At 34.2% G+C, this 25,035-nt stretch overlaps 1 protein-coding gene across 1 annotated transcript in view; it reads left to right on the top strand.

Moving 5' to 3' along the window:
* The window catches only part of LOC150093138 (cyclin-dependent kinase 14-like), a 188,736-nt gene that overhangs the window by 21,992 nt on the left and 141,709 nt on the right, over positions 1 to 25,035 (top strand). The window contains exons 3-7 of the mRNA XM_090414160.1: positions 5,643 to 5,734; positions 16,751 to 16,830; positions 16,988 to 17,082; positions 17,954 to 18,016; positions 24,943 to 25,004. Of these exons, the coding sequence (XP_090270286.1) occupies positions 5,643 to 5,734; positions 16,751 to 16,830; positions 16,988 to 17,082; positions 17,954 to 18,016; positions 24,943 to 25,004 (392 nt within the window). The remainder of the gene's footprint in view (positions 1 to 5,642; positions 5,735 to 16,750; positions 16,831 to 16,987; positions 17,083 to 17,953; positions 18,017 to 24,942; positions 25,005 to 25,035) is intronic.

Here is a 25,035-nt window from a genome sequence, read left to right on the forward strand (position 1 = left end):
ATTCAACCAGATACTAGGCAACCTATCCTTATTTAATGATGAAAAAAATTGAGAATGCTTTTTTTTATTCCACTAGTTGTCTAGAGAGAGAAATAAGTCTAGTGAAAACAAAAATCGATCTATTAGCCATAACATTGGTAATTTTCTTGAGTAGTCAAAAGTATCTTTTAGAGAAAACGAACTCTATAAATAAATGAAATAATTTATTGGCGAACTTTTTTTTTACTAAACAAATAATTAAAAAGTGCCGCAGTAGAGTAGCTATCTTGGGGAATCTAACATAAAAATAAAGCATTTGAGGATTGTTTTATCTGAAGGAAGATGGCGTACTCATACACTTATCTGCAAAGTTGAAGTGTCAAAAAAGAGTGGAGGTACAAATGGCCGAAACGAGTGTTATCGTTATTTCTGTATCGTAAATTCTTATCAATCAAATCTCTTATTTTTAAATAAAAACCCTGAAAGGCACACAAGAGCATATGATGGAAACGGTAGACTGACTTTATCAGTGTTCTACCACTGAATTTACCTCGCGGTCATGCGATATCGGAGTGGTAGCAACTTCCGTGCAGGTGACGTCATCATTATTAATCTCAACTCGAAATAAACGGCAGTATAGAGGGCTTTTATATCTTCACGAGTTCTGTTTTCTGGTTGTAATTGTACTTTATCTTCCATTCAAAAGATAAATTAGCGTAGAAGCTTAAAATAGTCATAAAATAGATCGTTTTCCTTTCTAAAAAAAATAAAAATGTTCAAGTATGTTTGATATATTATGTGCATTGCAACCACAAGAAACATTTAAATTAATGTTTTTATACAGATTAAAATGCATTTAAATGGAGCATATACGGATGACGAGTATTTGAGTGTTATTGGAGTTGTTACCATACAGTTTGACTTTTTCTCATGAAAAATAAAAGAAGTTTAGGTGCATAAGTTTACCATTTATCGTATTTGGAATCCAAAGATAACAACCGAAATAAAAAACTCTGGATTTTTTTTCATTTTTTTGTGATTTTATCAAGTTTCTTTTTATATTCAATTATTTGCTAGATTGTGTAAAAGTTGTATATCATTTGTATAATTTATTATAAATAATTATTTTCTTAGAAATAATAACGCAAATTATATTTTACATATAAAATTAATAAAATATTTTTAAATTATTTAAATGATTTTTAAAATTTTGAAAATATACAATACACCTTTAAATATTTAAAGCTATCATATAATAATTAGTTTTGTAGACGGCTTCGTATCACTACTCGCTGCTGTGTATGGTAATAAGTACAATATAATTAGTCTTTCTTCCTTCCGCGTAATTTGGACTCAATTGAAAAGATAAATCCTGCCAACAATGGTCAGTTTTTCGATGTAGAAAACGTATAGCTAGGGGCATTATGAAGAACTGGATAGAGAATGGCAACTATTGAAGACTGTAGAAGCATTTGAAAAAAAAAAGGTCAAGAATTCATGAGATTTTGGAATAAAGTTTTGAAATGAAAAATGCTGTCGGAGGACAAATATTTCCCAATTTAACAACATTAGTTAAAGCTGTACTGTGCCTCCCTCATTCATCAGCAGCGATAATAAATAAGAATAAAATAAGAAATCAACTCCAAACTCCCTTGATGAATGGACTCCTTTTGACAAAAGAAAAATTGAAACATTCATCAGCTACAGATTTTACTGTTTCTGAAGAGTTAATTAATTTAGCAAAATTCTGCTAAAAATAATGAATAAATACTTCCAGTGTTTTTCTTGTGAATGGGAACCTCTGTATATGTAAATAGCATAATAAATAACTGAAAATTTAATGTTACATTATTTAAAACGCTTAAAAATTATATGTTAAATTTGCTAGATTTACACTGGGACTTCTGTCATGATGATTGACAACTGCAGCTCTTGGACTCATAGATGACTGCATTGAGATGAGTTTGACTTTTTTTTTTCTTTTCATTTTTGTCATACATGTGTTAATTTAGAGGTTTTACGTTGAGTTCATCTACGATAATGAGGTAGTAATATCGTAAAAATGCCCTAAATAGAGTGAAACGAAAGCAAATAAAAATTTAGTACTTTTACTTCAGATTTAGTATACCTTTTTCCTGTATAAGTTGGTACTAAATATTTTTGCTGGGTGGTCACCCTAGGTAAGACTTTTTGCCCAAAATACTTATCTTATAGTCTCCCTCTCCCCAGCTTTTTGAGATTAGGTTAGCAGTTTCCTCTCTTGTTCATTCATGGTGGATCATTTCATCAGATTTCTATGTCAAGGACGGAGAACCCCGTGGCTTTGTGCTTTATCCACACTCTTCTTCCTATAAAGCAATGATCTCTCGCTAACCACAAATCCTATTCGTAGTTTTTTCCAATGAGAGTACTCGCTTTTCATTCGAGAAACTCTGCAGTACTCAAATTAAGGCTTCTACATCACCCTAAACCAAGGTGTTATACGCTGATTTCCTTGCCATTCTAATGGGTGGGGGTTAAAGGAAACATCGACTGAGATTCAATGGTGGGAAAAACACACAGTCCTGTCTTAGTTTTCTGAAGTAAGATCGCACTCCCTTAGTTTCAGAATATTCCAATTTTCAGTCAAAATCAATTCTCTCTTCTTGGGTCAGTTCTCATATCTAGCCTATTTAGGCTCAGGAATATCACATCCACAGCCTCCAAAACATTACTTATTCAGTGCGCCACTACGAATACTTGATAAATTCCAAAACCACCAAATGTTAGAATTCCGTCCGTTCTCCCAATTCTGGGGTGGTACATCCATCCCAAATCTGCTTAACTGAGATCCATCCTCTCGTACACACTCCCTCAATCCCTTTTTTAGAGGTACGTTCGTGAGCACTGTTCTATCAAACTTGCCACTACCATTCCTCTGCTTGCCTGTAAACATCTAAGAATAAGATACGCCGATGGTCAACATCCATACGTAGTTCAGATCCCAACTTATCAACACCAAATATTTCGTCTTTTATATATCTCGCCTTCTTCTTTCATTTGTCTCTGTTCTTTTACTGTTCTCATCCCCCCCCCCCCGTAATCTAGTGTGTGTGAGAGTTTGGTGTGGATAATAAATAAATAAATTTAGTTTTTCTTGTTTTTTTGATCTGATGAAACCAAAACAACTATTCTTGATTTTTGGTGTTAATTAAAAAATAAAATAATAAGCCTAAATAGAAGGTATTTCGTCTTATATATATTTATCGCAGTGGAAATAGATGAATGATTAAAAACATGTGACTGTTCTCCACTAACAAAGCTTTTCGGGAATCAATATTTTCGACGCTGATGCAATAACACGTGAAGAAAAAAAGGTAATTTTTCAAAGCTATTTCCAGAGAACAACTGGCGTATTAATTGATACCTTTTTTTCCTTTAGGCCCGTAGACACACACACACATGGTTGGAAATCCGATCAAAGTGGCCAGCAAATCACAGTCAATAAGCGAGCAAGAAGGAAAAGCAAAAGGTCCATTTTACTTTATCGGCTTCGTTTTTATTACGTTCAGTCGAGAGGAACCAATTTGGCGTGGCTATTTACCATTGGAAGCTTACCCAGTTGAGTATAGCCTCGGGCTCAAGAAGAAACCTAACGTTGTACTCACTCTGAGAACGATAGTCGATTTTTTTTCTCTTTCGGAGACTTTTTTTTCCTTTTTTTTTTTTTTTTTTTTTGACATTTACGACCTTCCACCATTGGCCAGAGCCGGTTACAAAGTTCGTTTGTCAAATGACATAGTTCCGACGACATACGAGCCATTTTCTTCACAACAGATCACAAGAAAAAGGGGAAAAAAAAAAAGGTAGCAGATGTCTCTCGGGAGAAGACTCCTGAGTTACCATAGTAACGCGAAAAGGTGTCACGTGATCTTGCCATTTTGGTAAGACAACTCTTTTGAATAACAGACGCCCCGTGTTCTCTGGATGCTACCGCAGAAATAAAACAGATCCAACCAGTTGAACAGGATAGTTTCAACACGCGAATTTTTTTTTTTTTTTTTTTTTTGACACGGAGTACATTGATGTGAACTTGAAGTAGTACAAAATAATAATCTACGATATCTGAGTGCATGTTATTTGTTAGTAGACTGCAGTGGCACTAACCTCCATCCATCGTTCTTTTTTTTTTTTTTCCTCTCTTACGCTACAAAATACTATTTGTAATACAGGCGCGTGCAGCCTTTACATCCCAGGCAAATTACATTCGTCTTTTCAATTCACTTCAGGTTTCATCCTTTCCCGCGTAAATACACGCGGTTTGAATGCGTATGAGGCGTCTTCGGTCGTGAATTGAATACAGAAGCAACTAGCAACTAAGCCTTCTAACCCCCCCCGCCCCATTAGATTGATTTCTACGTAGTGTCATTATCTTTTCAAACTTTATCCCTCAGTTTATTATTTGCAGACGTTTGTTTTCATGATTACATTTTAATATTTTAGTTAATTTTACGCGTGAATTTCTCGTAAAGGTTGGTGATTATTACGTCATTCTTACAAGCACGAGACAATGTAATGAGAATATTATGAAAACAAGAACTGCGCATGGGCAAAAGTTCATCACAACAGTAAATAAAAATATATAATTTATCAACTGATTTTTTAAAAAAAATGAAATAATCATTCTGTTTTGCAACGACAACAAAAACCTCCACTGGGCTTTATTAAGCTGGCCATGATATAACCAAGGGATCTAAGGTCCAGGAGGTGTTAAGATCAAAGACTGATAGGGTCATTAAGGTGTTGAAAGCAAGCTTTACAGTTCCGTTGTGTGCCAAGTTTTGTGTTATTGCCTCAGACGAGATTACGGCCGTCTTTCATACGTCTTCCTGATTTTCTTCTTCACCCCGGAGTGCAATAACAAGATATTTTAGTATCTGTATCTGTGGCGATACCTTTGCTACGCTTACTTGGGCACACGGTGGCCATTCTAGATGTATGGCGAGGAGTAGAAAGAGAAATAAGACGCAAGTGGAAAAAAAAAAAAAAAGCAACACACCCACGATAAAATTGAGGCACGGCTAGATTTTAAAAGAATAAAAATGAAGTAGCTTTCATATAACTTTTTTTTTTTATTTCATTGCCCACAAGATATCTTAGTTTTGGAAGATTGTCTTCTCTTTGAGATCTAGCATTTGAGAAGAGCGTCTAAGACCATTAAAAAAGGGGCAGATCTTGTTATTAACAAAAATTAGGCGCATTCTACAGAGAAACATGTTCTTTATGAGAGTTGAAGAGCGTTAGGAGTTTTTATTTTTTGTTGATGGCAGAAAAAAGACAGAAGATGAAAGGCTTAGCGATATTAGGACAAGGTTGAAAGAACAAGCTATAAAAGAGACTCGTAAAAGGTTTTACTACATCGACTTCAATAACAAAAGAGATCGTGAGATGTGTTAAAATCATCATTGTATAACGCAATGAGCAGCCTTTATTCATGATATTGGGTTCGAGAGTTAGAAAACAACAAGAAATATTCTAGTTATAAATACGTTTTTGTTTTTTTCGTTGTGAATGCCAATTTCTGTATTCACGCAGTGGTTATGTAGCTATATTTTCAGTCAGAAATCTTTGGATTATTATCGTAAAACTCTTTCCTATATCCATTTTATGTTTGTTTCTTACAGGGCACTCTTGGATTTGGTAGGTCCGAGTCGTATATCAAGTTAGAACAGCTGGGAGAAGGATCCTATGCTACGGTATACAAGGGATTTAGTGAGTAAGTATAGAATGACTTTAATTACAGTAATTACGGACGAGCATCAATTTATCTTTAATAAAATTAAAAATAAAACTACGAGAGTGTACATAATTTCTTTGGCAGTTTTTGTCTTGTTTTTAATGTATCTACACATTTAAATGAAAAGTTTGAAAATAAACGTTGGTAATTAAAATAAAATAATAGAAACCGAACATTATTGTATAATATGATATAACTTGATATAATATATGATTTCTTTGAAAATATTACACAAACTGGCCAAATACCGAATGAATATCATATGGCATTACGTAACATGGGTTTTATTCATTCTTCAAATACTAACATTCAAGTATGAAAAAACTTTGCACTTAAATTGTAATTATTGTAATTTTTAAGTTATACTTAATAAAATAAATTTTATATTTATAATAGATTTAAAAATTTTTCAAAATTTTGCTAAATTATTAAAATATTTCTTAAAAAAATATAAATACATAACAACACCTTTTATTTAAAAAAAAAAAATAAATAAATTACATTAGAATAGATTAGGAAACGGAAATAAAATAGATATGGTGGAAGGATTGATTCATTCAATCCAATACCCTTGGAGGGTAATGGATGGCAATGCTGTAGCCAATGAAGTTCTCAGTGAGGCTCGGCTATTGCTGTTACCCTCCTGCCATGATCAGAGCTTTAATAGCTCATAACACCTTATCCCTACACCGTCCTCTACAGATAACGGGGAAGATGAAAAGCATTCTTGCTTCGCCCCTTTAAGCCAGTCCTTATAAGGACTATAAGGAAATAAAATATATAAAATAAAATATTAAAAATATATATAAGAAATCTTTATTTTATTTTGTAATACAATTTGTCGAACCGTAGTCAAGGCGTTGTTAGTAAATGTTTGACAGTTGTGTATTTTGTGAGTGCAAACTCGGGTTTTTCGCCCCTCAAAACAGGCCCTATGAACACAGATTAACAGACATAAATACTTGCCCTTAGGCAATGTAGCAAAGGAGTGACCCCTAATCAGAGGACTCCACCCATACTAAAAGAAGGATGAATTGAAGAAGATCACTCATTTCTTAAACGGACTGCTATTTTGCCTCCAAATAATCTGGGATAAACATAGTCTTTTAAAACATATGAGTACCTGCTTAATTGACTTATGTTGGTTTCCATTTGTTTTGTTATTTTTTTTAGATGACTCCAACCCACAAAATGTAAAATTTTAGTATCTGTAGCATGTTTTGGAATAAGATGTTTTTTTATTTATCATTTTAAATAATCTGGAAACCCTAGAAATCAAAAATGAAAATTTTTCAAGCCACTGCAGACTTTCCATCGTGGTGGTGGTCTCACAACGAGTGATGCAATTCATTTCCCGCTTAGAACCTCCGCAGCTCAATTAGTTTCGACAATACCTTTTCTTTGGAAAAAAACTGGATTCGAATCCCGTGCATGACGCGAAGAACCTTTATCAAATAAATAAACAAATTTATGGAGGCATTTCTAATAAAGGGGGGTTATCGGTCTCACACGGGGGTGGCAAGATTTTTCCTTCCGAAACTTGATTTTTTCTGTTCTCAAAACAGATCAATTGGCCATCAGAACACACGCAATTAACAAACAAAATCCACTGGCCTCATAGCTTGAGTTGCTTCGGCCGTCAATCCAACTAAAGACAAGCATCCAAGCTTACGATAAGATTTAAATCAGGATTGCGATGATTGAAGAGGAAGTTGTAATTTTTAAGTTATACTTAATAAAATAAATTTTAAATATATAATAAATTTTTAGCTCTTTCAAAATTTTGCTAAAATATTAAAATATTTCTTGAGAAAATGTAAATACATAACAACACCTTTTATTTTTTTAAATAAATTAAATTATAGTAAATTTGAAAATAAACCGACATGAAAGAAATTTTATTTTATTTTGTAATTAGTCGAACCATCTTGTTTCTTTTCTATTTTATTATTTTATTTTAAGGGGCTTATAATATATAATATAATATACAGATATTTTTCTTTTTCGAATTCCATTAGCACTTCTGTCACGCATTTTAAGGTATGTAATATTGCTTCATTGCAAACACTTTGATTAAGATGTTCATTCTTGTCTTGTCTTAAGCTTTCAACGAGTCTTTAAGGCTTTTTAGCTGCAGACTTCGCAACAGCGAACGCTTCGAGGATAAGGTGGTTGGCCCTACCTCCGGGAGTGTCCTATGTTTAGAGATGCGTGTGTTCACGGGAACGAAAAATCGAGTTTCCGGATGAAAAAAAAAAAAAAACCGTCTACCTTCGTATGAGACCGGCTAACTCACCTTTAGTCGAAAGAGACCAGAGCCTGAGCCACAGAGGCTCTAAGATATTTATTCTACAGATGTCAAATGCGTTACTCATTGAATATTATGAGGTGAACTATTTTCATTCTTAAATCCTTCCTGTTTACTGAGTTGTTAAACAGACAGATCCCATTTGGTTAATCAGATGAATAGCATTAGGGTGTGGTTGGACTTGCACTCTCCTTGAGTACGACAAGCTGTCAGATTGATGATTCGTTAACGAGTAGCGACCTAAGTACTTAGATGACACGGAGAAAGAGGGGGATAGGGGGGGAAGGAACATACTTCATTTATTTTACTCTATATTTTCAGCATACAAACACACGAAAGATTTATTTACTTTCCCAATACTGGCATGACAGGCAACACGGCACTCATATTTCAAACAAGCTAATCCTGTACGAAGGTGGATTACAGTGAATTTAATTCTCCGATCGCCCCTAGGAAGGCAATAAACCCGAGGACCTGAAAGGGAGGATTAAGGAGAGCTTACAGATTCTTTGCTACCGAGTCCTATTTGATTTATCGTCGGTCACTGTACAGTGGATTGCTAACATCTCCTCGGACAAGTATAAAACGTCATTACACCAAAGAAACACGCTTGACGTAGCCAACACTTAAAACTGTTTGCTAGCTCTTGTTTGCCGCCAAGTTCGGTGATGTCTTACGCATAGAAAAGTGGAAGAATGCGGGAGTTAGTCGGGGGGGGAGGAAATGGAGAAGGATAAAGCTTTTAGAAGCTCACAGACAATCTGACGAATGATGGAATTATTCTGAAAAATTATGACACGATTAAAACGGTGATTTGAATTGAGTCACATTTATAACCTTTTGCTGTTTTTTTTTTTTATTTAATGATTATAGTTCTTTCATATAGAACTTGTTTTTCAAACCATTTTAGGCATTTGATAAGTAGTACGGTAGCTTCACACCAGGATGCGCTTCATCTCCTGCCATCCGATACAATGCACTAATTGAGAACAAGAATCACGTGATCACCATGTGATTCTTGACTTTAATTGACAAACCTGATTTTATTTACATAAACGCTATTAATATTAACTTCTTATATCTATACACAAAACAAATACTTTACATTTATAGAATTTTAAGTCACTAGTTCGTTTTAAAAAATGGTTACTTTAATGCTATAAGACAATCGGTAGCTTAGTGAATTCTATTCTCTCCTAAGCTTTAGTTATTATTATTATTATTATTATTCGTGACACCTCCAAGGAGTCCGAAGACTCATCGTGGGAGGACATCTATGTACAACTCTCTGTTTCCACCACTACACCGAATCTCTACTACCAATCACCTCCATCAGCGCCATCTACTGCCCACCCACCACCTCAACCACAGCTAGTGTTTTTTGTCTGTAAATTCCGTGTGTTCTGAAGGGCCGTATGTCTGTATTGTCTGTATGCGGGATGAAAAACCCGAGTTTCCGGGAGAAAAAACCCTGTACACCAGTTAGAATGAGAATTCGTTCTAGTTACAAAACTGTAATATTTCTTTATTGTTCTGATTTGTTTCAAATATGTTTCCCTGTTTTAAACTCGGACATTTATGGTAAAATTAAAAACTACTTCATTTAAAATTAAATTTTAAAAAATTAATTTTTTTAACGGAAGTTCTAAGAGATGAATTTTTACCAATAAGGTTCTGATAACGATAACATAGTAGTAATTATTATTTACAATAGAACAGCTATAACATGAATAACACAACAACAAATCAAAGATAGGGTGCCTATGCAGTTTGTAGCAACGTTTTTGATACGATAAAACTCGCTTGTCAATAGAAAGACCATCATAGGTTAGATCTCTAGTGAACTTTATGATTTATGCCCAGAGATACATATCCCCGAACCCAGAAAGTTTTTTTTATATAAACACCCAATAAAATAACAAGTGAATATTTAGATAAAATATGAAGAAACCTAAAAGTTGTAAAAAACAAAAAAAAAGGAATAAAACAATAAAAAAGCATTTAGATATTTCACTGTTTTTCTTCCAAACAACAACAAAAATTATTAAACTAATATATTCATTTGAAAATTTTCCAAACAGTGCTTTATTGATAAATATATTTGCGTAGTTTGTGAGTGATGGATAGGTCTCTCAATTGCACCTAACGCCGTTTTGTCAGAACAAAAAAATGTGTAAAAAATAAAAGTGTAAAACAATACCAGTAATAGTTATTCTTCACATAAAAAACTGCCTACTACAATTTTTCCGAAATGTTTTGACAGAAAAATCTTAAGCGTTTGGATGCAGTAAATAAATCTTAACACATAAACTGCTTTCATTGAAGTTATCCATTCTATTTATAAACGGAAAGAGCAAAGTTATTTTTTATGTTACTGTTTATCGTTCCTGTCCTGAAGAACGCATTTCTGCAAATACTTTTTTTTATGATTAACGATTTTGTTATGTATTTGTACAATTCATACGTTTTGGTGGATGAAGAAATAAAAATTTATCGCTTGTCTCTTTTGCACTCTTGAAAAATGTCATTGAATGATGTTTCTTGTCTTCTGTCTAATAGATTTTAGTTTAAACCGCATGAGGGCGCTTCGAGATTCTCACGAATTTTATTTAATATTGCACATTCGCGCTGCTGAGGATTAATATTTGATTTAGTTTTTGATAAGATGTTTTTAATATTCTTAAAATTTTGCAAAGAAAGTGATTTAATAATATTAGTAATATTAATCGTTTGCTTAAACTCCCAAATATAAATGGAATTTTATATTGCTTATTGCTAAAGAATGGCTCCAAATTTCAATAGCTTACAAAAACAGATTACGTATGCATTTATCTAAACTTTTCATTTAAAAACGAAATGGTTCATGACAATTCCATGCTGAATTTTGTTCAGGGAACATTCGAGGAGCCATTTTATCATATAATCCGTTCCCTTTTAGGCAATCTTTTTTTTTTGTCCTACAACATAAGGACTTTTTCATGCTATTTCAGATATGTTTCGTGTATATACTGCTAATTTCTATTGCTATCGTCTGTAATATAAGCAAGTAATGGGTTTTTCTCTGTCTGACACTAGTGTTTATGCCCATAGTTCAGAAAAATCGACAATACAACTCAAACTATTGCAGACAATAATATAAGTTTGTGTTTATAATCACTAGTTTAAACTATCGTCTGAAAGACTTCAGAATCATCGCTAGCCATGAATTCACCTTGTTAGGGAAGATAAGGGCAGAGATGGACTGTCTCTACCTAAAAGAGCTCCGTCTATTTTCCCTTAGCATTTCAGAATTTATTCATTTTATTTATAATTGTATTCGACATTGCTGCTTAAATATGAAAGTGAAATAAAAGAGGGGGAAGGCCCATAATTCACGTTTTTTTAATTGCAGTAAATTATCGTTTCTTTTTTATTCCTTATTCTTTCGCGTTTTTTAATCAACAGAAGATAGCAGGCCTAAAATCATGGAGGAAAAAAATACAATAGGTTTGAAAAGCTAAAAAGCCACTGTAGTTTTAATAAAGTTTACTTTAGCAGAATTGCTTGTGGAGAATTTCAAAAACATTTAAATCCTCGAAACTCTTCAGACTGGAAGATTGGGTTTATTATAACAAACAAATATCTTTATATCCCTGTAAAGAGATTCATCATCCTGCCTATAGAATGGCTTGTATATATTCTCACTCATCTCAGTTTCTCACTTTGTGATTTTTTTCATTCTTTCTAAAAAATATCCTACCTCTCCGCCTACCTCTCTTCTAAAGAGAGAGGTAGGCGGAGCTCCTTTAGTCCTAAATAACTTTTAAAGACAGGTGCGCAGTCGGACTCCATCCTTCAGCCATCACTGATAGTGAAACCAAGCTATCAATGAATTAAAGTTTTTTGGATAGAGAGTGAAATCGACAAGCGCCGCCATCTAGTGGCCCAACCATAACATTTGTATTATAATCTGCAGTTTGATTATTGCGGTGGATTTGTTGAGATGTAGGGTCAAAAACCAGAGTTTCCGGGAGAAACACAAACTTGCCAAATATCTTTTAACTGGGGAATGGCTGACGACAGGCTCATAAGAAGTTTCTCCAGTCACCCACCAGAGAAACCCTACTGCAGAAAGATCCATGGTGGTCTTTCCTTGGGCAGCCTCTCACTATGGAAACAAACATCATTTGTTTGTTTCCATAGTGACCTAACCTAACCAGGCTACACGGGTACCAATACCTTTATATTTTTAAATATTTTAAAAAAATATTTTACGTGTATTTAATTCTTTCAAAATTTCACATACATAACAACATGAAAATACCTAATTTCGCTACCCTTTTTAATATTACGATAATTAAGATTAATAATTGCAATATTAATAATAGGAAAATTCCTTACGTGGTGAAAAGGTCCATGTTTCCAGTATTTTGGAATATTTAAAAAGTAGTAAAACCACATGATATATTTCTCGATGTTTATACACCTTTTAAACTGGCTGAGAGATAAGTATTCATTGTCAGCATAAAAGACCCGTAAATTAAAAGCTTTTTTTTGGACAAGTAGTTGATCTTCAAAAGGCAATTACAATAAAAATGCATACATGCAGAATCCGGTGTACTCAAAGTAATAGGCTTATGACTGGAACTTTTAAAAATGCAAGGAGATTTTTATCTCTAGTACTATTTATAGCATAATATTTTATATCATAATTACCCAGACTACTACGTAAAGCGTATTATAATTATTATTATTATTATTATTATTATTATTATTATTATTATTATTCCTGATACCTCCAAGGAGTCCGAAGACTCATCGCGGGAGGACATCTTCAACTGTCTCTACACCTTACCTCTACTACGAATCAACGCCATCTACCGCCCACCTCCAACACCACCACAACTAGTAATTTTTGTCTGTAAATTGCGTGTGTTCTGAAGGGCCGATTTGTATGTATGCGGGATGAAAAACCTGAGTTGCCGGGAGAAAAAACCCTGCTACCTCCGTATGAGATCGGCTAACTCACCATCGATTAAAATCGACCAGATAAAGATCCCTCCCGTCGCGACGAGAATCGAACTTAGGCCTATTCCAATCGAAGGGTGCAATGTACCGTCGTTCTTCCAATTGCGCTACGGAGGCGCTTATAATTAAGAATTACGTGTATTTATACTATTTTGATTGATTTTTTTGTTTATTGCTTAAAATTTAAGATAAATGTTAAGCAACAGAAAAAACGGTTTAATACTTAAGCTTAAGATTTTTTTTTTTTTTTTTTTTGGTTATTTAAAACCTGCATATTTGAATTTTATTCCCATTTTCGTATCTTCTTGCTTTTCCACGCATATGTAGAATTATTCTTATTTTTCGATTACTTGTTATTATTCTCAAAAGAATATTTAGTGATTTTAGAAGATGGCGCTAGTGTTGGCACACAAACAATTATGGCCGCGGCGTAAACTGGATTTAGAATTTATGTGATACGTGATATCTGTCACAATTCGATTTAGCAGAAGATTGAAGCGACGAAATATTTTATGAATCAGAGTTCTGAAAGATTATTTTAGTTGAGTGAATTATAATGTTCGTTCTGTGTGCATTAAAGCGATGTAGTGAAAGCATGCATGCCGACACTTTTATTTCTTCGGATAACTATCTGTGGGGAATATCATACACTAGAGGTAATCACATTTTCTATCTATTGTGGTTTATGCATGATCAAATAAACTTCTTCCCTGTGGATTTAAATTTAAAGTTTGTTAGTAATAAAACACTACTTTAAAAGGCGCTCTCTTCTCTTTAAGTGCGCATAAGTTATTTTTGCAAAACTGACGTAAGAGGGCGTCAAGTTTTGTTGTATTATTAAATCCGATTTAAGGAAGTAAAAATATACAAGCACTTAAGACGTTACTTATGGACGCTTTAGGAAATCTCGAGTGCATATGGGACTTGAGCCTGACTTAATTAAAATTTAAGAGCCTACCTCCATCAGTGTATTCAATGAGAAATATTTTTATCAGGTAAAAGAAATATCATTGATATTACTCCGATGATAACACCGAAATCTAGTTACTAAATACATGCTCATTGAACATCAAATAGAATAATGGTATTGCTAAAATATTTTTATGAAATTCATTTTCAGCTTAGTACGTACTTGAATCTCAAGTACTCCTAAGAGGAGGGAAAAAAGTACACTTATGTAAATATCGCATTCCTTTTCATAAATGTGACAGCATATTACATAGAAAATCACTTTGAATCTATGCCTCAATTGGTTATAATTGTAATATTACAACAAGTTGGCCATTATAGTCGTAAACCAGGTTTTAACTTGATATCTCTGCACTTTGATAAACTGTAAACATCCCAAAGATATGGATAATAGAAACATATATTTTATAAACTCTTTTACATATAAAAGAGTTTATAAAATAGCAACAATATTCTTCTTAATTCTGACATGTTTATAAATGTCTTGCTGATCTCTCAAAAGTCCTCTTTTCTGTAGATCAAATTTGAAAATAGAAAATCTTGTTAGTTGCTTATTTGGCACTTTTTATATCTCATTCCAAACATTTGGATTATTTTTTTTTTTCATTTTATTAATGAAGATAAGAGATACCGTCCATGTAACAAAACCACGATTGTCAGAATTCTGTACAAAAAAAGTCAAGGGTTTTGTTGTTGGGGGAGGAGAGTAGAGGATATTTATATCAAAATCAAGGCAACTCATGGAATCTGACTGAATCGATGGATAGAAAAGTCATCCAAGCTTGGAACCTTAAGTTTAATAAATGCAATCTTTACCTTTGTTAAAAAAAAAAAAAAAAAACGCGATAGATTTTAAAATTCCAAAACACCGTAAAAATTGAAACTCACAGCCTGTTGGCTGGAGAGAGTAGCAACCAACTAGAACTACTTAATTATTAATTAGTGATATGTTAATCGCATAAATCATTAATTTATATAATTGTAAAATTTAGGAAAACTAATTACATGTATATAATGTATTTAAATTCGTATTTTGCAGTTCATATACTAGATTATCTGTAACAGTGCTTTTACCAGTAATGCTCCCCCCCCCCCTCCTTCAATATGTAAACATCAGCGAAGCAACTAGCCCTTGTTAACCCTTTATATTGTCACAAATCATTAAAATTGCCTCACATAATAATAACCAAGGAACTTCTAAAAGCACCGCATATGGTTACCAGCCAATTCTTCACTTACCTCCACTCCGAAAAAAGCGCCATTTGACCCGCAGGTCGCTAACGTTGTCTCACCATAATTCAGCCAACGCAAGAGAAATCAAGGGGGACGCCGCCGGACTAAGTTTTAAAACCTTCAGTAGTTTATTTATTGCCGTGGGGAGGTAAACGCAACAGAGGGGATATGCTGGAAGAATTATGCGAACATAATACGCCTGATGGGGGTTTAATTCGCCAAGACGTTCTGACGGTAATTTGCCTCCGATATAGCGGCAAGCAGGATTACCGAGGATTCTACCTCCTCTCCCACTTAAGATCCTTCGTGTATAATCCGTCATTAAATATTTGCATATTATTAATTATCACGCACTTCCTTCAGCAACAGCGGCAAATTGGTCACGAGCTCTTGATTAACCCTCTTATCTATGTAGCGGAAGTTAATGGCAAGCAAAATGGCCGAGTCCCCGGTGTATTGCACTAAGTAGCTCTTGGAATCGTATCTCACGAGCTAAATGGGAATATAATGACCCCGGGATTCAGAGAGTCGAACTTAGGCGAGGTTATAATAAGAGTGTAGATAATATAAGGCAAAGACTATGTGTCATCGTTGCTTTATGTCACTGTTTGCATCTAGACATATGTTCCAGCATTAGCTTTTCTTGTTGTCAAACGTTATTTTCAACAAATTAACGCTCGACAACTCCCAATCGAAAATCTTTCCTGTTTCTAATCTTTGCAGACGTTGAGATTTCTATATACGAGATTTCTTGGATTAGAAATCCCTCTGGTGGGAAATTACAAGGAACTACAAGTTCGTCTGGCGAGGAAAATATGCAAATGTACGCAATGTTATTTCCTGCTATTATGTGGGATAAATGGTTATCTTTATAAGTGTCCGAAAACTTTCCAAACATTCAACATGCAAAAGAATCATCAAGAATTACCAACGCTTTAACACGAAAGCAAACTACTTGTCTCTCGTAAAGAAATATGAAATTAGATTTGATTTACTTCAGCGCTCGCAGTGACAAACTTCTCAAACTACATTATAAGCTGAGAAGCAGACGACATATCTCACTAATTGCGCTTAACGAATGAACTGCCATAGCAACAAAAGTAAGCAGAGACACGCGAATTGAATTTGTCATAATAACGATGTAAAGTTCATGTCCCAAATTATATTAGCTCGATTAACCTTTTATCTACCTGGCGGAAGTCCAAAGACACATAAATAGGTAAGATAAACTTGTGTTTGTATAAATTTTGCTTATTAAGCGTTTGAATTTAATTTTTGAAATAGCGGATAGTGTTAAGACATTTAATAACTGAACTCTATTATTATTATTAGGGCAATTTAGATAATAAATATTTAATAATATTTTAGATATTTTAATAATAAATTTAGGTTTAAGGCAGTCATATATTTTCCTATAATATAATGTAAAAATTATAAATGGATTACGTTATATATTATTTTTATTTTATTTTTATCAGAGTCACGAACAAAATTGTGGCTTTAAAGGAAATCCGACTGCAGCCAGAAGAAGGTACACCTTTTACTGCCATCAGAGAAGGTTAGTTAAAATTGACGACTGCAATTTTTTGTTTTTATTGAATCATCGCTTGATTTCTTTTATGTTTACTAAATGGCACTCCAACAAAAATATTTCAAAATAAAGCTGTCGTTATTTTACAAATACAAAACACGATATCTTTGTCTATTTGTTTTAGCTTCCCTTTTACGAGGTTTGAAGCATGCCAATATTGTCACCCTCCATGATATCATCCATACCAGGGAAACTCTAACGTTCGTCTTTGAATATGTCGTAAGTTTTTTTTTTTTTTTAATATTATATTAGCATTGTAATTTTAATTGCTATATTTTAATATTCATTAAACTTTTCGTAAGCATATGCATGATAAATATAAATGATAAATGTCATTTGATTGTGGTTAATCTTAACTTCAGACAATTCATAAAATTTTAGATATACGCAACAGAATACTTTCTCAATTTTGCGTATGTAAATAACCTTTAGTCTGATCGAAGTCTAGCATGGCTATTCAAGGAGTCACTAGCGAAATTTATTAATTTAGTTTTCTACCAGTGATTTGTAAATGTCTAGGCAACTTGGATGTAGCTTTAAAATGCATTTTCCTCTAGGCTCTTTACTGTCGATAACATACATTTAAAGAGACGCCATTATGGCCAGTGAGAGCCGCAGAATTATTGACTCCTACTTGGTTTCTTTTGTCCCTATATCTCCTAGCAACTGAGTGGTCGTTGACCTGCTCAGAGACATCGCTTAGAAAGGAACGCTACCTCTTTTTATGTGTTAAATGTCGTTTGGAGCATCGGTGAAAGAAATCAAACAAAAGGCAGACAAAAGTTCTCGTCTGTTTTCATTGTATAGCTATCTCTGACCATGACGAATACAAGCAATATAAGTATTGTTTTTAGAATCATGTGTTGTTTAAAGAGCGATATCATCGTCCTGTTAGCATAATAATAAGTCCTAAATAATAACGTTTCCTTCGCAATTACATTTGAGGCTGAGTTTATACATTTCATTACGGATAGGCCCCAAAAGAGCACACTCAGTGCTTTATAAACAACAAAACTTAATGCAAAATGTAGAACAAAACAAAAAGCTTATATTCTGACTTATTTTTTTTATTTTTTATTTTTTATTGTAGCACACAGACCTCAGCCAATATTTGGAACGACATGCCGGAGGATTGAATCCCAAAAATGTCAAAGTAAGTAAATGACTCAACTGTTACGTTTATGGACTATATTTAATTGACATCCATGTTTTGTTTTATTTTCTATTTGAGGTGGGGGGGGGGAAAGAGATTGCCTTTAATTTCCTTTCCTCTTTGAGATAAAGTATCCTTTATAGCTTCGCACGTTCCTTCTCGATGTCAAAGAGGGTTCAAAATTAAAAATGAAATAATGGTACACGCTAACCTTCTCTCTCTCTCTCTCTCTCTCTCATTCATTAGGGAATGACATTTTTTTAGATGTTTCGTTCTCCTTTCACCCCCCCCCCCCCAAAATCACGACATCATTAAAGAATGATCTTAATTACGATTTAATTCAGCCGCCATCAAACTTTTTATGATGAAAGACACGCAACAGTCAGTTTTGGAAAACAATGCCCTAAATCAATGCGTCGTAATTTCTAGCACCTTTCTTTAATATAATGCTTTAACATATCAATGTGAAATATTTTAACATACTGTACATTCAACACACTATGTATTGCACTGTGTCACTGAAAATTGTGGCGTACATTTTACGTAAGTACCCATCCTAAGTCACTTCTTGAAGAAATTTATTTGGCCAGGATAGAACTTTGTTAAATAGTCACGCTCGCAGTGATGTTCAACTAAGTAATCTCGTTTTCATTTAGGTGTATTAAATTATGAAGCTTGCAATGTAGCCTTGTGGCAACACTTCTGGTTCGATAATGCTAAACCGCCAGAAGAATGACCGCTATGTACTAAATTTTTTTTCTGAAAAAAAAATTTTTTCTAAGCCTTTTTTCCCAGCCAGTTCTGAGTTGGTCGATCTAAGGGGAAGGAAGTAGTTTTCCCTCCAGGAAACTCCGGTTTTAATCCCATAACCTATAAAAATTGGCTGTAGAAACCACATTGTTTTCTGAACCAATGCTAGTTAGAGTTTAGGATCACAAGATGGCGGTGGTTATGTGTCGTTCTTTCACTCCCAATGCCTTCAAAGTCATCGGCAGTTATGAGCTCAACTGTTTGTGATAGCTAAGGATGCAGGTTTTCAGAAGTTAGAACTAAACGAACTCTGCCATTTGGGGAATAAAAACGATTTAGAGGATTTCACACACAACGGCAAAAAAAAGAATAAAATCTAAAATCTGTTTGATTTGAAATGTTTGCATACTCTTTTAAGCATTTTGGTAATTATAATATACACTCATTAATTATTGAAATTGTGGGAATGTCATCAAATCAATTATCTAGGGACAGAATAATTAAAGGACGGAATCCAACATAAAGTGTATGAACTTACTCCACTCTTACGTTTTCATCATGCTCCGAGCATGTTCAATTCATTTTTTCCCTCCTGTTAGTCCGATTCCTGCAACTCTCCATCTTACATCATCAAGCCGTGTTCTCTGGCTTGGCAATTTGCACTGTTAGCCAATTATTGCGGTGAAACGAACATCGCCCCCCCCCCAAATAAGCACACACACAATTAAAATCTGTTTGCTATTTTCTTGCCGCCTGGAATTGACGTCGTCTGCGATACATCGTATGATTAAGTGCGGGTGGGTTATCTTTTCTAAGAGATACCAATAATTTCTTCAATAAAACGAGTTTGCAAATGATCCGAGAGAATACTAAAGAGTACGTTTTATTTAGCTGTAATTTATCTGATCTTGCCATAAAACTGAAACACGACATAAGGAATTTTCATGGCCTACTGTTAACGAATTCATAATAATAATCTGTACCACAACAGCTCAAATAATAACTTGGGTATCCCTTCTCTTCAACATTACGGAGTTCCCATTTTCCACGTCTCAACGAGGTTCTGTCAAGCAGACAAGAAGGAAAGTTGGTTGCTTATTTCATAATTTCCAGTTCTGTTTATTCTACAGCAGTTTAGGATTTATCCTAAACTGTTGTAGAATAAGCGTCTCGTTTACACCATTGTAGTATCAAGAACTTCTTTCTTAGGTATCTTGAGAAAGATTGATTTTTTTTTTTTTTTTTTTTGTAATCCGGTTTTCTTTCTGACGCCAACAAGGTAAGCTGTTGACTTTAATCCTTCTTCATTCTCTTCTCGTCTTTTGTAGTTCTCGTCCTGCGTGTTTTCTAAAAAGGACGCGCTTGTAAGGGAAATCAGAATACTTCCTGCATAGAAAGTCTCTTTACTTCGTGTTGGGGGGGGGGTGCTGTGAACAGTGTAGCGGAAATCAACTACCGGTTTCATGTTTACAAAAAACACACTCCGCTAACTTAATTTGACTTTTTTTTTTTTCGACTAAAAAAATCAGTTTGCAACATTCTTTCACTGTGGTTCTCAAGATTTTTTTTTTTTAAATATTGGATGTACATTTTTTGAAAGTTAATTTAACATGAAAACACTTTAGAAAAGGGTTCAAAAATCGTCTAGAACGGTATGTTTCGTAAAATTTTTTATTACGTTTCGTAAAGTGTGTAAGCACTAATTAAAATATGTAAAATTGTCTTTCCCGTACGTACGCATATAACACCCCTGTTATTCGACGGATTTTATTGAATAGTCAAGGCGAAACAATAAAATCTTAATAAATGAACCTGAATACCAAATTTCATTAAAATTCGTCACGCCAGTGTAAATTATTATTATTATCAGTCGAAATTTTTTGTCAATAAAATCAGTCCACTTATAGCGAAAAAATATCATTATTAGTTTAAATCGTTTAGCTGATATAAGCAGCAAAATAATAATAATGAAAACAAAGACGAGTTTATTATGCCGTCTTGTACGTAGAATTGGTTTGACAACGAAATCACTACCCATATACGTATTACATTATTAGGCTTAGCATACTTTCTTTCCATTGTCGATATTTCTGTTATTTTCACGAGCACTATCATGATACGCGTTATTCAGAGACCTCTATCGGACGATAATGACACTTTCGATGTATGTGTATGTTTTCCCTTAACCTAGTGGTTGGTTGGGATACCTTGTTCTACAATAAGTTCCTTACCAGGAAATTATTGTAGAACAAGGTAGTTTCCTGTTGCCTTTCTTGTCCATAGTATTCTGTCTGTAAAGGTGTGTTCATAGGCAGGTTTACCTGTTTTGAGAGACAAAATCTGAGTTTCCGGGAATAAAAATCATCCACTTCCGCTTAAGACTAACTCGCCTTCGATTGAAAAGCCCCCGATGAAGTTCTTCATACACGGAATTTTTGCATGGACTGATCCTTCGCGTCATAGACCGGATTCGAAACCAGGTCTTTCCAACTAAACTACGGAGGCTTTATCATTTCGATAAATATGTGAAAATTTATTGTGCATTTATGACACGTCGACATTTTTTTTGTATTCTTTTGTTTAATTTTGCCACTACAAATGGTTCGACTGAAAGTGATCCGTTTCTTGAGCCCCTGCAAACAGTCCAATTAAAATTGGAATAGCTCAATAAATTTTTGTAGGAATTCCACATATCAAATTTCAGTAAAATTCGTCTAGACAGCGTCCCAGAATGATTGTTATATACGTAAGGACTAAAGTAATCTATAACACAGCATTGGTCACTTTGTAGACATGCTCAATTAACCATCTTGTGATATTTTGCACATCACTCTTATGGCGTGGACTGGAGATCGAATCAATGGTGTGTTAGGAGATAAGAGGCACAGTTGCCGAAAACGTTTGTGATAGCAAACGCTAGAAATCGAAATAAATTTCTTTCACATTACCCTTTATTTTTGATGACCTTAAGCTGGTATTTGGCACAATGCCCGCTATCTAATGGGTTACTCTAAACCTGAACTTAGTAACCCACCACAATATATCTAACATTCACGCTGGTGCTGCCACTTTCTCAGTAAACTGCTCTAATAGAAAGATAAGCCTTTAAGTTAATCACTCGGCTATTATTTAGCCCACTTGACTTTGCTAGCTGAAATGCAGCAGCGTTGGCCATAATTGAATGAGTTCATGATTGATATAACAAAACGGGAAATCTGAATACAACGAGTATAAACGTACAAATACATTATTCTGTACGATATTCATGTATTTAAATAAGCAAAGTACAGATCTTGATTATTCCATAAGCAATGGGGGAATGCACTGTTTAACTAGCGCAACATCGCTGATGAGGTTCTGATGAACATTTTAAAACAGACACTTCACTACCCTTCACTCTGGAAATGGAGTCGTACCACGAGATTGCTAAGCGACATTAGTCTGCTGACTTGATCCCTTTTAGTCCGTTCTTTCTTGGCGTTTGTTGTATATAGCGATGCTTTAACTGAACGATGAATTGAAGGGTTTGAACTGGGAAACTTTAACCCTTCAAAACGTTGTCTTATCTCCCGATAGCAAAGCGAAAAGCGTGCTGCAGTATCGGAGAGAAAATCCCGGCATAACAGATGACCTCATGAACTTGCTTTTAAATAAAAGTTGCACTCGGCGAAGCGTGTTACGTGTTTGTGTAAATATCGTAGAGAGCGGAAGGCACACGTCGAACACGGCCAAGCAGATTTTTTTTTCCAGAACGATGAGAACAGAATGCGGCAAAGCCTAAGATTTTATATCAGAAATGGAATCGATATTGGGATATGGTTAGGCACCCTCATCGTGCATAAGGTTAACAGCAAATACGCACATCATCTCTCTCTCTCCCCTATATATATGTATGTGTGTGTGTGTGTGTGTAGTGATAACAAACAGAACATTTTGCATGCTGGCGATGTTCCACAATGTCCTTGTGTGCCTGTTATCATAAAGATTTTTTCTTTGTTCGTCATAAGTCATAAACAGACTTTTATGTCTGTTTGATTCGGTTCTCGTGTGGAATAGTAAAGCGAAACTCGATCCATTATCTGTTATTTCTAATACAAGACCGCATAAACCAATCTAAATCGGCACGAGATAGGTTCTTTCTGTACTTAGCGACCTACCACTAGTCTTGTTTTTTGCTACAAACACCAAAATGAAGGAACAATAACTTCATTTAGAAATTGCTCAATAGTTAGCTTTTATTTCATTTATGTTTTCATGGCAACAGTCTCCATTGTTGCTATGGAAACATTGTCCCATCTGCCTTAACAAACAAAAACGAAACTATCCTATTATTTTATATTATTTAGTGAATTGGAAAACAAGTAATGTGTGAAATGCTTTTGGGACCTTTTATCAGTCATCGCTCCGTGCCTGTAGTCATTATACATTCTCCTCTCCTCCCCAATCTCACTATCTTCAAAGCCGATGACAGTCTCGTTCCATCGTCAGCTGACAACACTGAATCTAAGAAATTATTATTTCTTAGATTCAACTACAACAACGTTTTCCGATCTGAATTTAATAAAACGTGTTTTGATTATAACCCTATTGTCACGAAGTAAGTAATTTTTATTTTATAAAAAGCCTACAGACTTTTTGATTCCTCATAACCGAATTTTGTATTTGGATTATTCTCTGGCAGCATTGAATTATATATTGGGCAAAACCAGTTATGCGTTCTATTGAATAGTCAAATTCTCATGCTTAATTTCCTTCACTCACTCATATTCTCTCTCTCTCTCTCTCTCTCTCTTTCTCGCTGTCGTCGATTCATTTAATCTATTTATATCTGGTCAGCTTTAAGCAGGCTACTCTATGACTTGTCACGCTACATAGATTTACCCTGATAATGAACTATAACTCACAGTCAGAAGCTTAATGCATCGAAAGCGAACCAGCAATCACTAAAATGGAATTTTCGCCGTGGTGCATGCTCTTTTTAAATCAAAAGACCAGCTAAAATGATAATTTTATTTCTTTTCCATAATCCTTAGTAAATTATTTAAATAACCATTTAATGAGAGTTTATAAAAATCTTTCTAAAAATAATTTTAAATAATTTTACTTGTAACCCTCTCATGCATGAATTTTTATATTCATTTATAAAAAAATATAATGATGATACAGTACCATTTAATCTTACAGTATTACCATGAATTAATTAATTTTGCTAAATTTGTGTCCTGTATATGTTAAAAATGATGTCCTCATCTGAGAACATCATTTTTATGTGTCCTCATATGAGGCTTTATGCGTGAAAGGTTTAATATGATTATTATTGTTTATTCTCTATTAATAAAAATATTTCATTTTTAGCTTTAAAATGTTTTAAATTTTAAGTTTATTCTTATTCTTATTCTTGATAGCGCAGACTCACTAGAAGCGCCCTCTTTTTGTGAAAGCGTGGAAACACGTTTCTAAGTGATAGCTATAAAAAATGCTCTCGTATTTCTTTTTTTAATCTAATATATCTGCTAGATTTTATTTGTATTTTCTGTGCCATCTGGTTCGTCAGTTTTTTTAGTAAAAATATAAAAAAATTCTCATACTTTTAGTTTCAAAATATGAAATAGTCGGTGTTAATCTATGCGTAAAGAAAGAGTGTTAATGTCGTACAGTAGAGTAGATTGCCCTCCCTCGATGAGTCCTTGGACACTCTGGAGGCCCAAAAAGAACTATTACACGTAATAATAGTAATAATAATAATAATAATGATTGACCATTGACGTAATTGATCGTTAAAAAGTCTAAGATCTTAAATACTGGTGTTTTAAATCTGTGAGCCGCTCCAAAAATTATACTGAACTTATAGTAAAAATGAAAATCTTGTCCACACTGTCCTACTTGTATTAATTTATTTCTCTTCTTTTATCAATTGCTGCCCGGAATTAATAAAGCCAGTACGAGCAACTCACTGCTCGTTTGTTTTGTTCGTTGACTAAGAGTGAGAAGATCGGTTAAGCTGCTCCAAGTTGGCCATCTGTGCTACCCCCGGGTCTCCGGCTTTACGCTGTTCGCTGTAGGAAATCTAGCATTAGCTTACTTCGTTCTATGCCCTTGTTAATTGTATTTCTTTTAGGAACCTTGCGTCGATGACCTATGATTAATCTTCATTTGTGTCTTTACTTTTCCCATAGCTCTTCCTGTTCCAGCTGCTCAGGGGCTTAGCCTATTGCCATCAAAGGAGGGTGCTACATAGGTAAGGTTCTTCATTTAAACTCTGCTAGAAT

The sequence above is a fragment of the Typopeltis vanoorti genome, chromosome 24 (genome assembly GCF_054136105.1).
Source record: "Typopeltis vanoorti isolate ZY-2024b chromosome 24, IOZ_Tvanoo_1.0, whole genome shotgun sequence".
Taxonomy (NCBI): domain Eukaryota; kingdom Metazoa; phylum Arthropoda; class Arachnida; order Uropygi; family Thelyphonidae; genus Typopeltis; species Typopeltis vanoorti.